At 45.6% G+C, this 12908-nt stretch overlaps 1 protein-coding gene across 4 annotated transcripts in view; it reads left to right on the top strand.

The window, feature by feature from the left end:
- The window catches only part of dlgap1a (discs, large homolog-associated protein 1a), a gene marked incomplete at both ends in the record, with an annotated part of 39824 nt that extends 30386 nt beyond the window's left edge, over positions 1 to 9438 (top strand). For 2 of the 4 annotated variants that reach the window (XM_080837255.1, XM_080837253.1), the window contains 6 exons: positions 4006 to 4514; positions 5355 to 5437; positions 6866 to 7299; positions 7561 to 7652; positions 7899 to 8051; positions 9223 to 9438. In XM_080837255.1, the coding sequence (XP_080693381.1) occupies positions 4006 to 4514; positions 5355 to 5437; positions 6866 to 7299; positions 7561 to 7652; positions 7899 to 8051; positions 9223 to 9438 (1487 nt within the window). The remainder of the gene's footprint in view (positions 1 to 4005; positions 4515 to 5354; positions 5438 to 6865; positions 7300 to 7560; positions 7653 to 7898; positions 8052 to 9222) is intronic. The other 2 variants (XM_080837256.1, XM_080837254.1) reach the window with 2 other exon arrangements.
- Positions 9439 to 12908: the final 3470 nt, after the last annotated feature.

The following is a 12908-nucleotide window of genomic DNA, read 5'->3' as shown; positions in this document are numbered from 1 at the left end:
ACTTTGTATTTGTTTACGTATACTGTAATTTTACAAATACAGTACAATGTAAAATATTCTACAGTAAAATACAAGAATACTATGCTCCTGATACAGTAAGGCATTCAAACTAGTGTTGTACTGTCATAATAGTGTTTCTTACCCATTCTCTCTTCTGAATGTCCGGAGAATCGGTGCAACTGAGAAGCGGCTTATGTTTGGTTGAACCCTCTGGCCAGCCTTGCCAGCCTCCTGCATGGTCAAACCCATGTTGACCACATGGTTGAACACATTGGCCTGAATCTCATCAGAGATACAGTAATGGCTCTCCGTCTTGCTCTTCCTCTTCATCATTTTCCTCCTCCTCCTCCTCTTACTCTCACTCCTCTGCCCCTCTGATCACCACTCACTTCAATGTTGCCATAAATTGTTCTCCAAACTAGGAGCTAAAGTTTTGATTTCAAATTGCACAACAGCTTTGGAAATGGAAGTTTTGTCTTTTGATTAGCAGTGTTTTCTGTTTGAACACAATGAGGTTTTGGCATTGATGAAGCATGCAAAGTAGAGAGGATGGTGTTTAGTGTTTTGAAGAAAATGTGGTTAACAATTGAAAACTGTGTCTAAAGCAGAGAATTGTGTGTTGTGGTTTGAAGAAAGTGCGGTTAACAATTGAAATCTGTGTTTAAAGCAGAGAATTGAGCTTAAAGTTTAGCAGAATTGGTTTAGGGAGTTGGCACTTGGGTTTAGTGTTCAGAGAAACCGAGGCATGTTTTGAAAAAATGTGTTTTAGGAACAGAGAAATACTGTAACCGCACTTTCTTCAAACCACAACACACAATTCTCTGCTCCGATTCTCATTCAGAAGAGAGAATGGGTAAGAAACACTACTATGACAGTAAAACACTAGTTTGAATGCCTTACTGTATCAGGAGCATAGTATTCTTGTATTTTACTGTAGAATATTTTACATTGTACTGTATTTGTAAAATTACAGTATACGTAAACAAATACAAAGTGCAACCATTGATGACCAAGACATATTCCTAAACATCAATACAAAGAGCCTAGCCACAGTGGACCATGTTCTAAGGCAGAACATCTCGAGAATGAAGCAGGTGTACAGGGTGCCTTTTGACAGAAACTCTGATAGAGTCAAACAATTACAGTATGATATGACTATGTGCAAGTAAGTCATATACGTTTCCACAACTGATTACGTCCTATCAGCACAGAAACATTACTGTACTATATTGTAATCCAATCAAATGTTCAAATCAAACTGTATTTTCAGATGTTTCACAACACAACAATTGTCGATATTGTCTTGAGCAAGAACAGGATGCAGTCTAGTTTTTTTGTCCTTTTATTATTTTGCATTTTTCTTTCATTTTTGAGTTAAAACATTATACAGTTACAATATTTTACAACAGAAGAAAGCGTACAGTAACACTGGAGATGAAAATGCATAATACTCCTGATAAGGCCTTCATACTAGTGTTTTCCCATTTCATAGTAGTGTTTTCCATTGAGCACATCAGTGTTCAATCAATGCTTAGAATGTCTACTCAAATAATGGTCTGTGTTTGTTGTTTGAAAACAAAATGCCCTTTTGAGGTGATATAATAGTGTTTTGAAACCAAAGTGTCATTTTGCAAGAGATATAAAGGGTTTTGCATTTTGTGTGAGTGGTTTTGGGATTTGTGTTTAGAGCTAAGAGAAACCGAGGCATGCTTTGAAAAAATGTGTTTTAGGAACAGAGAAATACTGTATTTTACATTTTTCTTTCATTTTTGAGTTAAAACATTATACAGTTACAATATTTTACAACAGAAGAAAGCGTACAGTTACACTGGAGATGAAAAGGCATAATACTCCTGATAAGGCCTTCATACTAGTGTTTTCCCATTTCATAGTAGTATTTTCCATTGAGCACATCAGTGTTCAATCAATGCTTAGAATGTCTACTCAAATAATGGTCTGTGTTTGTTGTTTGAAAACAAAATGCCCTTTTGAGATGACATAATAGTGTTTTGAAACCGAAGTGTCATTTTGCAAGAGATATAAAGGGTTTTGCATTTTGTGTGAGTGGTTTTGGGATTTGTGTTTAGAGCTAAGAGAAACTGAGGCATGCTTTGAAAAAATATGTTTTAGGAACAGAGAAATACTGTAATGCACGTGTATGTATTTCTATAGACACACAATCCCGCAAAATATGGGCACATTCTCTTAGACATAAGCACACTCTTTTTCCTTTACTAATTCACACACAGACCCACACAGACACACACACACACACACACACACACACACACACACACTGTTCCCTTACCTCACTGGTGGCCAGACACACTTCATGGGGATGATCTCATATTTAGTCTGGCCTCTCCCACCTACGAGGCCACCGCTCGCTGAAGTGACTCAGCTGTGCGAACATCAGTAGCAGCAGAGATAAGGCCTGGGAGAGCGCGCGGACCCACGCTAAGGTGTCCCTGTCAGATAGCACCGCTGCTCATTTACTGCGTCGGCTCTGCTCTGCTCTGAGAGCCGCATTGCACTGCACTGCACTGCAGCCTCCCGCTGCTGCACCGGTCGCATTATATGCACTCTTTGTTCTAGTGTTGTCACAGGCAGTGTTGTACCTGGACGCGTTCATTGAACGAAAGTTCATGAACTCGTTCATAATTTTGGTGAATGTGAACTGAACGTACTGTATAACTGCCTGATGAACGGTACTGTGAACGCGTTCATTCTGGTGTCTGTGAACGGCAGATTTCTAGAGACTTCCAGGCGAAAAATACACTGTTAACAGTCCTGTATCCAATCGCTGTGTGTGCTTACTTCTACTGTGTATGCCTGGCAAGTGTGAGAGCGCCAAAGTTGCGTAGATGCCGAGAGCGGTATTGCAGACATATAGAGATTTAGAAAAATTATAGCTCGCAGCATATTGAAAAAAATAACTGAACTAGTTCATTTTTTGGAGCTGTGAACTTAGTTCAGAATTTTGAATTATGAACTGAACTAGTTCATGTAGAAAAGTGAACTTTCCCAACACTGGTCACAGGTAGCGTTTGAAAGGGAACCTACCTGGCTAGTAAGAGTTTGGGAGAATACAGTGATGAGGATTTCACTATATGCAATGCATGTGCATTGTCATCCTATACACGTAGCCCGACAGGATAAGTGTGGGGAAGTGAGTAATGGAAGAGCACCCCGGAGGTGGTCACCTGGTGACTCATTGTCCCAGTCTCTGTCACCGGGATAGTAGAAATATCAAAGCGAATTTATAAAATTAAAAAAATTCAATGGTGAACCGATCAACATAGGCTCATGTTGCGGACCCCCGCAATGCCGTTGCGGACCACCAGGGGGCCACGGACCCTTGGTAAAAAAACCTGCTCTATTGGGTTTTGGTGCTTGGCACTTACTACTTACAGTACTTTGACTCTGTGTTTGTGTGTTATAGAAATAAATGCTATTTTTGTAGAACTCTGTGGTCTGTCTCCAATTTATGTTGCGGCTCCGAGCCGGTTCGTAACACATTGCATTGTCATCCTATGCCGAAGAAGAGCACCCCGGAGGTGGTCACCTGGTGACTCATTGTCCCAATCTCTGTCACCAGGATAGTTGGACAAACGACAGAGGAGATTTTTTTCCAGCCTTATTCTAATGGATGCTGAATGTACAGTGATGTGACGTGTGTGTAATTACTCCTCTAGCACATGGTGGAGGGCGTCTGCGTGGGCCGCAGTCTGACTCCTCGCCGGCTTTGAGTCATCCCGTGTTCTCCCCCTCCATCACCCTGCGTCACACTCCAGCACACCTCCACTGCTTCACAGACCCATGCTACATTCACATTCCGTTGATTTAGTAGGTGCTTTTAACCATGGTGACCTACAGTACAGATCTTCATGTGTGCCTCCATGGTCCTGGTGTGGTTAGCGTCTTTCTCTAGCCAGTTGAGACACAGGCTCATAGAGAGGACGACTTACTTCCACCCTGACGTTCTGTCTGTGTCTGTGCCTGCAGTGTCGTCCTGCATCACCACCTACAAGAAGACGCCTCCGCCGGTGCCGCCGCGCACCACCACCACCACCACCACCTCCACCAAGCCTTTCATCTCCATCACGGCGCAGAGCAGCACAGAGTCGGCGCAGGACGCCTACATGGAGGGCAGCACGGGGCCGCGGAGGGCGGGCAGCGGAGACGGCCGGGTGCTGCACTCCGGCCTCAGCAACTCCACGGAGAGCATCGACAGCATGAAGGCGCTGACCGCCGCCATCGAGGCCGCCAACGCCCAGATCCACGGCCCGGCCAGCCAGCACGTCAGCAGCAGCAGCAGCAGCATGGCCTTCACCCTCGCCGTCTCCAGCGCTTGCACCTCGCCCGTGCCCCCCATGGCCATCCCCTCCCTCACCATCGGGACCGACACCGGGCCCGCCATCACGCTGGCCTCCCTGCCCCAGCTGCTGCCCACCGCGGAGGAGACGCGCCGCGAGGCCCTGCGCAGGAGCCGCTGCCTGTCTATCGGCATCCAGGTGAGAGACGGACAGACAGACAGACGGACAGACAGACGGACAGGGGGGTGGATTTGTACTTCTCTAGTTGAAACATTCATTCCATATAGTGTCTTTTTTGAATTGCCTGTGTAGGAACCGTTATGAAACAGCTTAAGGACATATGTACATATATATATATATATATATATTTATATATTGTATACATACATATTATATTATATTATTATATTATGTTATATAAATATAATCATTTAAAAACTGAGCTGTGCCATTGAGTGGAGTAATTGCCGTTCCAGTAGTCCAGTGCTCTCTGGAGACACATGCATGTATGTAGGCGTAGGCGTCTTTAGTGTGGCTGAAGTGTAAGTGAGAGGGGTAGATGATGGACGGGATTTGAAATGAAACAACAGGAAAGTGCCTCTGATTGATCATTTGACATGTTTTCATGAAATGGGTAATGCTTCTCGGGAGCGTTGGGAGCGTGGTGGTATAGAAGGCTCCGGAAACAGCCATCCTCCTCAGGATCACTCGTGTGTGTGTGTGTGTGTGTGTGTGTGTGTGTGTGTCCGTGTCCCCACGGTGTCCCTCCTTGATGCCTCTTCTATCACACCGATGCTAAATGTAGATTTCAAGGGCTTGAGCGCTTTTCCTGAAGTGATCTTGTGTGTGTGTGTGTGTGTGTGTGTGTGTGTGTGTGTGTGTGTGTGTCCGTGTGTGTGTCTGTGTGTGTGTGTGTGTGTGTGTGTGTGTGTGTGTGTGTGTCCGTGTGTCTGTGTGTGTGTGTGTGTGTGTGTGTGTGTGTGTGTGTGTGTGTGTGTGTGTGTGTGTGTGTGTGTGTGTGCATGCACATGATTGCAGGTGGATGGACCAGAGGACACTCTAGACTCAGAGGACCCGTCTAAATTCCAGTCAGTGGGAATTCAAGTGGAGGAGGAAAGAGCGTGAGTGTTGAGCTCATTTTCTCATTTTCCCCAACCCCCAACCCCCCCCACCCCCGTATTTTTTCTCTCTGTCACTTACACACTTACACACTTACACACGTTCATGTAAGCACATCTCTTCAGTGGGAGATCATCTGCCACAGCACTCTCTCCGTGTATCTGCGGCTGCTATGAAAGTGTCTGACAGGTGCTATTCCATAGCCATGGCTTTTCACACTCCCAGTCGGTGGTGTTGGCACGCAGCCAGCGGTCCCTAGAATGATGCTATGGTTTTCTATTCTTTGTCCTCTATACACACCTCCACCAGTACAGTAATTAGGCTACTCTTCAACTAAAGCCCTCTTTGTTTTGTGGTTCACTCGTCCTCTGAAGGTCAAACCCATCACGTTTTGCAATTGCCCTTTTGTGATCCCCTCTTTGGCAAGAGAGAGTAACCGACCTTAAGGGTTCCATTCCAAGAAGCAGAGTGTTGGGGAGTAAAGGATTATAAAACTATCATATGCATATCATGAGCTGTGTAAACGCCATAATAGACAACTATGGATTATAACACAAGAGCACCGACTTGAACGCAGAGTGGATTACTGTTGCACTTTGAAGTGGCGACTCAAGAGCTGATTATAACTGCAGAGAGGGGGCTAGTAGCGCTAGTAGCCGTAAAAGCTTTCCCATTCTTTGCCGAGGTTCGGCAGTGGAATGGTTGGCACCCTTAACATCACACAGTGATGTTGGAGCTGAACATTGATTCGGGATGAACTTTGTTCTACTTACAGGGCATAAGACCATCACTGTCAGTTCAAGGTGTCCTGGAATAGTTTTAGGCATTCTTACCAATCAAGGCAGATTCATAGATTCTTTATAGGGGTGGGAGATTTCTTTCCATTGTACATTAATGAGTAGGCTACTCCACTTAGCTATGAGAGAACTTGGTTTAAACTAATACAATTTTTATGACCTGAGCCTTGTGCTGCGCGATGCAGCTGTCGCTTTGTTGTTTTCAGTGTGAAGTCGGCCTTAGCAGCGCCACAGACTTGGTGAGTTAGAAGGAGCTCCCACTCTGCACTGGTGTAAAATCGCCGGCGGCGTTTTATCTGCAGCTTCAGAAACTAGCCAAACTTATCAGCTAAGTTGCTGCTGCATAGCCAGGGGCTGCACGGATTGCCGCTGCTCACAGCTGGGTGCTGGGATAGCTGAGGTGCCTTAAATTAGAGCGCCAGCAGGATTATTAGGAGTGTGGTTGTGCCACTTTTACTTTGATCACAGCCATAGCAGCATGTTCAGCTCGACTGGGCAAAGAAAATGCTTCCTCTAGCAAAAAAAATGTCTTATATCTGTAGTCAAAAAATGTTATGGTGAGGAGGTCCAGTTACATTTTTTTGGCTTTGTCCTCATACCTGTTTTGCTATTCCTTCATCCTTCGCAATGCAGCTACAGACGTTTCAAGCGCTCCAACAGCGTGACGACGGCTGTGCAGGCAGACCTGGACACGCAGGAGTACTCGGAGAGCCCCGTCGAGTCGCCCGAGACCGACCTGCCCTCGTCCTCGTCGGGCTGCCTGTCGCGGCAGTACTCGCGCGACGCCGCCACCTCCACCGTCAGCGTCCAGGGCTCGGGCAACCGCTACCACGCCTGCACCTCGGACGACTACGAGGACGTGGTGGGCTTTGACCCGTCCATCCTGCCGCCGCCCGACCCGTGGATCGACAGCGTGGCGGACGACCCGCTGGAGGTGGTGAGCCGCTCGGTGTGCCAGCGCGACGGCCACTGGTTCCTCAAGCTGCTGCAGGCCGAGACGGAGCGCATGGAGGGCTGGTGCCACCAGATGGAGCAGGACGAGCGGGACAACGACCTGCCCGACGACAGTGAGCAGACACGTGAACACACTGGCACTCATACGGGCACACATGCACATTAGACAGACACGTTAATGTGCACACACTCACACGGGTAGAGATGCACACCTTGAACCAGCACTGAGACAGACCTCAGACACACAAGTTATATTCATACTGGATGAACTCACGTGTGTGTGTGTGCGTGCGTGTGTGTGTGTGTGTGTGTGTGTGTTTGTGTGTGTCTGTGTGTCTGTGTGTGTGTGTTTGTGTGTGTGTGTGTGTGCGCAGTCCTAGGGAAGATCCGCAGTGCTGTGGGCAGTGCTCAGCTCCTCATGTCTCAGAAATTCCAGCAGTTCAGAGAACTCTGTGAAGAGAACCTGGTGAGTTTATTTATTATTTATTTATTTATTTTTAAATAAATGTCTCTGTCTGGTAACAATCCTGTACGCCTGGTCCGGTCATCAGCACATAGAATAATCAACTTAACTTTAACATGTCCTAGCCTGGACAGGTTATTCCTTGAAAGGCAACATTCTTTTTACTAGATCAGCAATGCAGGGTTTTACATGCTATCACAGTTTATTACGTTTCCATTTGTCTGACTGAGCCACGGTTCCATCCAACAGAACCCCAACGCACATCCCAGACCGGTGTCCCAGGACCTGGCTGGGTTCTGGGACATGCTCCAGCTGTCGATCGAGAACATCAGCCTCAAGTTTGACGAGCTCCACCAGCTGAAAGCCAACAACTGGAGGCCCCTGGACCCCCCTGAGCGCAAGGTAAAGCCGGCGCGGGCCACCGGGGCGTCCCTGGGGGCCAGGCGGACGTGATTAACACACACACGTCGATCGGTGTCTTTGTTCATCCTGCTGAGTGTGCAGGGGAACCCGCTTCAGCCTCTTACTCATGTGCATGCAGGACTGCTGTTGTTCTACCATAATGTTTTTAACACGTCTTCCTTGTTCCTCGCTCAGTGGGTCGGCCATCACCTTGCTTTAGAGTGTGTGCTTCAGGGCTCTCCAGCTTTCAATGATACGCAAATGAGTAATCTCAGAAAGTCAAGGGTTTAATTGTCCATTCAATTATGGAGCCCGTCAAAGACTAGTTTATCAGAAAAGAAAGCTACGTAATTCTGGTTCTTCACTCAGATCATTCATCCACGCCTTGTCATTCGGAAAAATATAAACTATGTTGTTAGCTTTTGTCTTTTCATCAAAATACTCCTTGAAGTTGATGAATAGCATCACCTGTTACAATTGGGGTGTTCTTCGAGTGATGTACCCTTGAACAAGAGTCTTAAAGCCTAGTGCAAACATATACACACATAGAAAAGTCAGGTGTGTCCACCCACTGGCCTTGTGTACTGTATTAATGTCAGTAGAGGTGGCTGTGTGCCTGTAAACTCATGGCTGTGTTATTTTTTTTTTTGTATTATTATTTCTGTCATTTGCTCTTTCTGAATTTCTGAACATCGTTTCCATGTCATGTTTTGTTCTGTTTGTTTTTTATTGACAGTGAGCTGTGGTTTAACCGGCGTCATTCCATCTGGCACGCACCGGGGAAGGGGCGCCACACCCCCTCGCCCCGACCTTTCACCTTTGCCTGGCCGCGTTGTCATACCGCACGCAATCGGCCACTTTCGCACTAACAGCGGCTGGCCACCCGTCCTTCCGTCCGTCCGTCCGTCATACGTCTGATCCCGTCGCGCTGTCTCTCTCTCTCTGTCTGTCTCTCTGTCTGGATGCTTTTGCGTGCACCGTTGTGTGGCTGTCCATCCGCACCTGTCTCTCTCTCTCTCTCTCTCTCTCTCTCTCTCTCTCTCTCTCTCTCTCTCTCTCTCTCTCTCTCTTCCTCTCTCTCCCGTCTCCACTGCCCCACTGTTAGTGGTGGTGACGGCGGTGGCAGCAGCAGCAGCAGCAGCTAACTGACTGTTTGTCCTCCCCTGTTCAGGAGCGTAAGCTGCCTCCCCCTGTGCCAAAGAAACCCCCGAAAGGCCACCCTCCGCTGGCCCGAGACCGCTCTCTAGAGAGCACCGAGAAGCAGCGGCAGGAGGCGCGCAAGCGGCTGATGGCGGCCAAGCGGGCCGCGTCTGTGCGGCAAAACTCAGCGACGGAGAGCGCAGACAGCATTGAGATCTATATCCCAGAGGCCCAAACCAGATTATAAACCTCTGTGACACACACACACACACACACACACACACACACACACACACACACACACTTGCTCTTGCACGTACTCACCACTTGCACAGAGGCCAACAACACACTAGAGCCTGGGCCATATGAAAGATTAGTTCCTCAGGCGTAGAGTGGACTGTAAGCCACATGCACACACACACACACACACACACACAAACCCCACTCATCAAAGACTCTCTTACATCAAACTATATAAACGTGTACTTTACAAATACACTTCTCCGGCCTCCCATATCATATAGATTTGTATTCACACTGCCAATGCCAGGCTGGGGAACTAGTTACAGCTCACACACACACACACACACACACACACACACACACACACACACACACACACACACACACACACACACAGACACAGATGCACACAAACGTGAAGACATATCCAAACACTTGAACTGACAGTCATGGACACATTTGTACCTTTTTTTTCTCCTGCTCAGACATCCATCTCAAACACACTGACATAGAGACGTGTGCCTAGCACAAACACATTGAGTGGGTAAGCATAGGCCCAGATCCAACCCCCAGGCACAAACACTGACACACTTATAACTGAAGGGAAAGGGCAGGGTGCTTGTAAAATAATCTTCTCTTATATGTTTCTTTTTTTCTGTAGGGGATGAGAGGAATGCCACACATTTAGTTCTTTGTCTCTTTCCTCCACTCCCCGAAACTTCTCTTTCTATCTATCTATCTATCTATCACTCTTTTTTCTCCTAACCACCAGATTATATCCCGCTACCAAACTGTGTGATGTAGGTTCTGTCTACTTAAAAAAAAAGGAGACAAAAAAAAAACGGACCCCTTCTTATCAAAGGTTCTGCCAGTGCCACTAGTCCTATCTCATTAGCTACATCAGCAGTCTACCATAGCCACCATGCAGCATTCAAACCCCTCCGCCTGGCCTTTGGCCTTCCTGTGGAACTCCTGAGCTGGTTGCACCCATGATTTTATTCCCTCCAAAACAAGGCCAAGGCGTCCCAGAGGAACTGCTGAAATGGAATGTCAACACACAAAGACAAACAAAATGAGAATGAACATCAGACCACATCTACTAAAGACACTATAACAGCCTTTCCCTCCGGTCGTGCTGGGCTGGGACTCATCCGTGCAGTCGAGGGCCATGTTGTTGTTGTATGGTGTGGAATGGTGTTGTTGCCCCGATTTAAGATGGCTGCCTTTCGCACAATGTTGGATACAATTCAGAAACATTTCACAGACTGATTCACCAAATGCCACTACTGCCCGTCTAAACCAATTTGTCCCTCCCTTCCTTTTTTATGTTGAATTGTACCGTAATTGGCAACAAAAATGGTGAACACGGAACAGGGTATAAAATGCTTAAGCAATATTTGTTTGAAGTGCAAACTGACAAGCAACCATGGTCCTGTGTGCACTGTAACATTGTGGTATGGCGATCCTTTTGGCTGAGGTTGGCTCCCAGACGATGGTAAGGATGCCTTCACTATTCTGTAGCTATTTCGGTTTCTAATTAATGCTGATGCTTGCTATATAGTGAACGTGTGTCAATGCTCTTACACTAGAGAAAATGGAGTTTCTCTGACCCAGAACCTCTCATGTCATTGGTGGGATAACCCAGAAACACACAGTATTCTTTCATGTATATTTCAATAAGCGACTTCCTCATCTTTTTCTAGAGTGGGGATCTTATGTGAATTTGTATGTGGACTCTTGGAGAAACAAAAGAAACAGTACATGACACTGGAGTAAGCAGCAGGACTTCTAAATGCAAGCTTTGCTTGAGTTTTTTCTTTTCTTTTCTACATGATCTATTTCCAGTAGCAAGTTCAGTGGCTTACTGACATTCTCTCAAACTTTCTCTTGAACTCGGTTGTCTTTCTGTCTTTTAGTCGGGAAAGGCGTCTCGTTTGCAGGCATTGTAAGCCCCCAGGTGTGGGCGTGTGTCTGAGAGGACCATGTGACTCGCCCTGTCTAACCCTCCGGCCTGGTGGGCACAGATCAGTTAAACTCTCAGGAAGATGTGGGGATATGGTTGGTACAGCAAAATCAGGGTCTCCCTGTGGTGGTGTTCTCCCTCTTTGTGTGCGTGTGTGTGTGTGTGTGTGTGTGTGTGTGTATGTGTGTGTGTGTGGGTGTGGGTGGGGTTGGAGGGTGGGGGGGGTGGGGGTGTTGAGGATTGTCTTAAGTGGCATGTCTGAACATTGAGAGCAGCATGAATGTGTGTGAGCGTGCAGGTCTTTAAAAGTGCTTCCTATTTACTTAGGTTCATCTAATGTTTAACCTTTCTCATTCTATCGGGATGAAGTCAAGTAGCCTCATGAGCATACACAGTATGTACAGAACCGTTATAGCCCCCCTCATCTTTCTTTGGGAGTCCTTGGTGTTTGTACAAAAAAACGAAAAACGAAGAGGATGTTCCTATAAGCATGCAGACACACAGTAAAATAGATCTAGATCTGATCTCTACTATCATTTATTGTTTTTGTTCAATTGTTTATTTAGTCATTTATTTATTTATTTATGTATTTATTTATCAAATGTATTTATTTAATTTTTTACTGTTTGAAATATGTTTAGTGATCTGTCATGCTGCCCTCATTTTGTGAATATGTTTTAAGGTATGTAAAGATATTATACATTATGTGCATATTTATGATGGACACCAAATAAAATAAATATGGAACTCTCCATTTTTCTTGTCATTTTGAAATCCGGTGCTCCGCTGGTGGAGCTTGGTAATGTGATGGTATTAGATGTATGCGTTAGTTGTGATGTTTTACTCCTACAGACAACCGCTACATCTGACATATATACGTACGTACTATCTTTTAACTGATATATTCACTCCCTGTGTTTTGATGAGTAGTCTTTAGTCTTATTTCCATGAGGGACTTTAAGGATGCCAAATGCTACAGATTGTAGATTTATGAAACATTTGGAAATGTCTTTTTTGTTGTTGTTGTTTTTTTAAATGACTGAAAAGCACTCTTGAAGAGATTTCCCTTGTGTCCATCTTTGACAAATGCACTGTATGTAGTGCCAATATGAATCAGACCAAATGATCATTGGGAAATCCTCATATTTGGACTCCAAATCCAAAGATCAAGAATGCACTTTTTAATGAGACCAGGGCGCATCAGCACTGAGTTAAGAAGAAACAAGACCATATTCAGTGCAGATGGACCTCATTTCATGTTCAAACGGTTTATTCCATTGCTTGTTAAATGCAGACAAAATGTGAGATAATGAAAACCTACTGTAACTATACCCCCACCCCATATATATATATATATATATATATATATAATAACTGATTTATTTTTAACTGTTTTATTATCAAAGTTCCATGAACAGAAGAAAGAAGAAAATGTTGCAATTGCAGGTATGGTAAGTTTATGCCTAGTTTCTTCACCTTTGCCTTTCATGAGGGGTTTTAAGATTGGGGGA

The sequence above is a fragment of the Sprattus sprattus genome (assembly GCF_963457725.1).
Source record: "Sprattus sprattus genome assembly, chromosome: 4".
NCBI classification, from domain to species: domain Eukaryota; kingdom Metazoa; phylum Chordata; class Actinopteri; order Clupeiformes; family Clupeidae; genus Sprattus; species Sprattus sprattus.
Note: the sequence above shows the minus strand (reverse complement) of the source record. Positions and strands in the feature narration are given on the sequence as shown.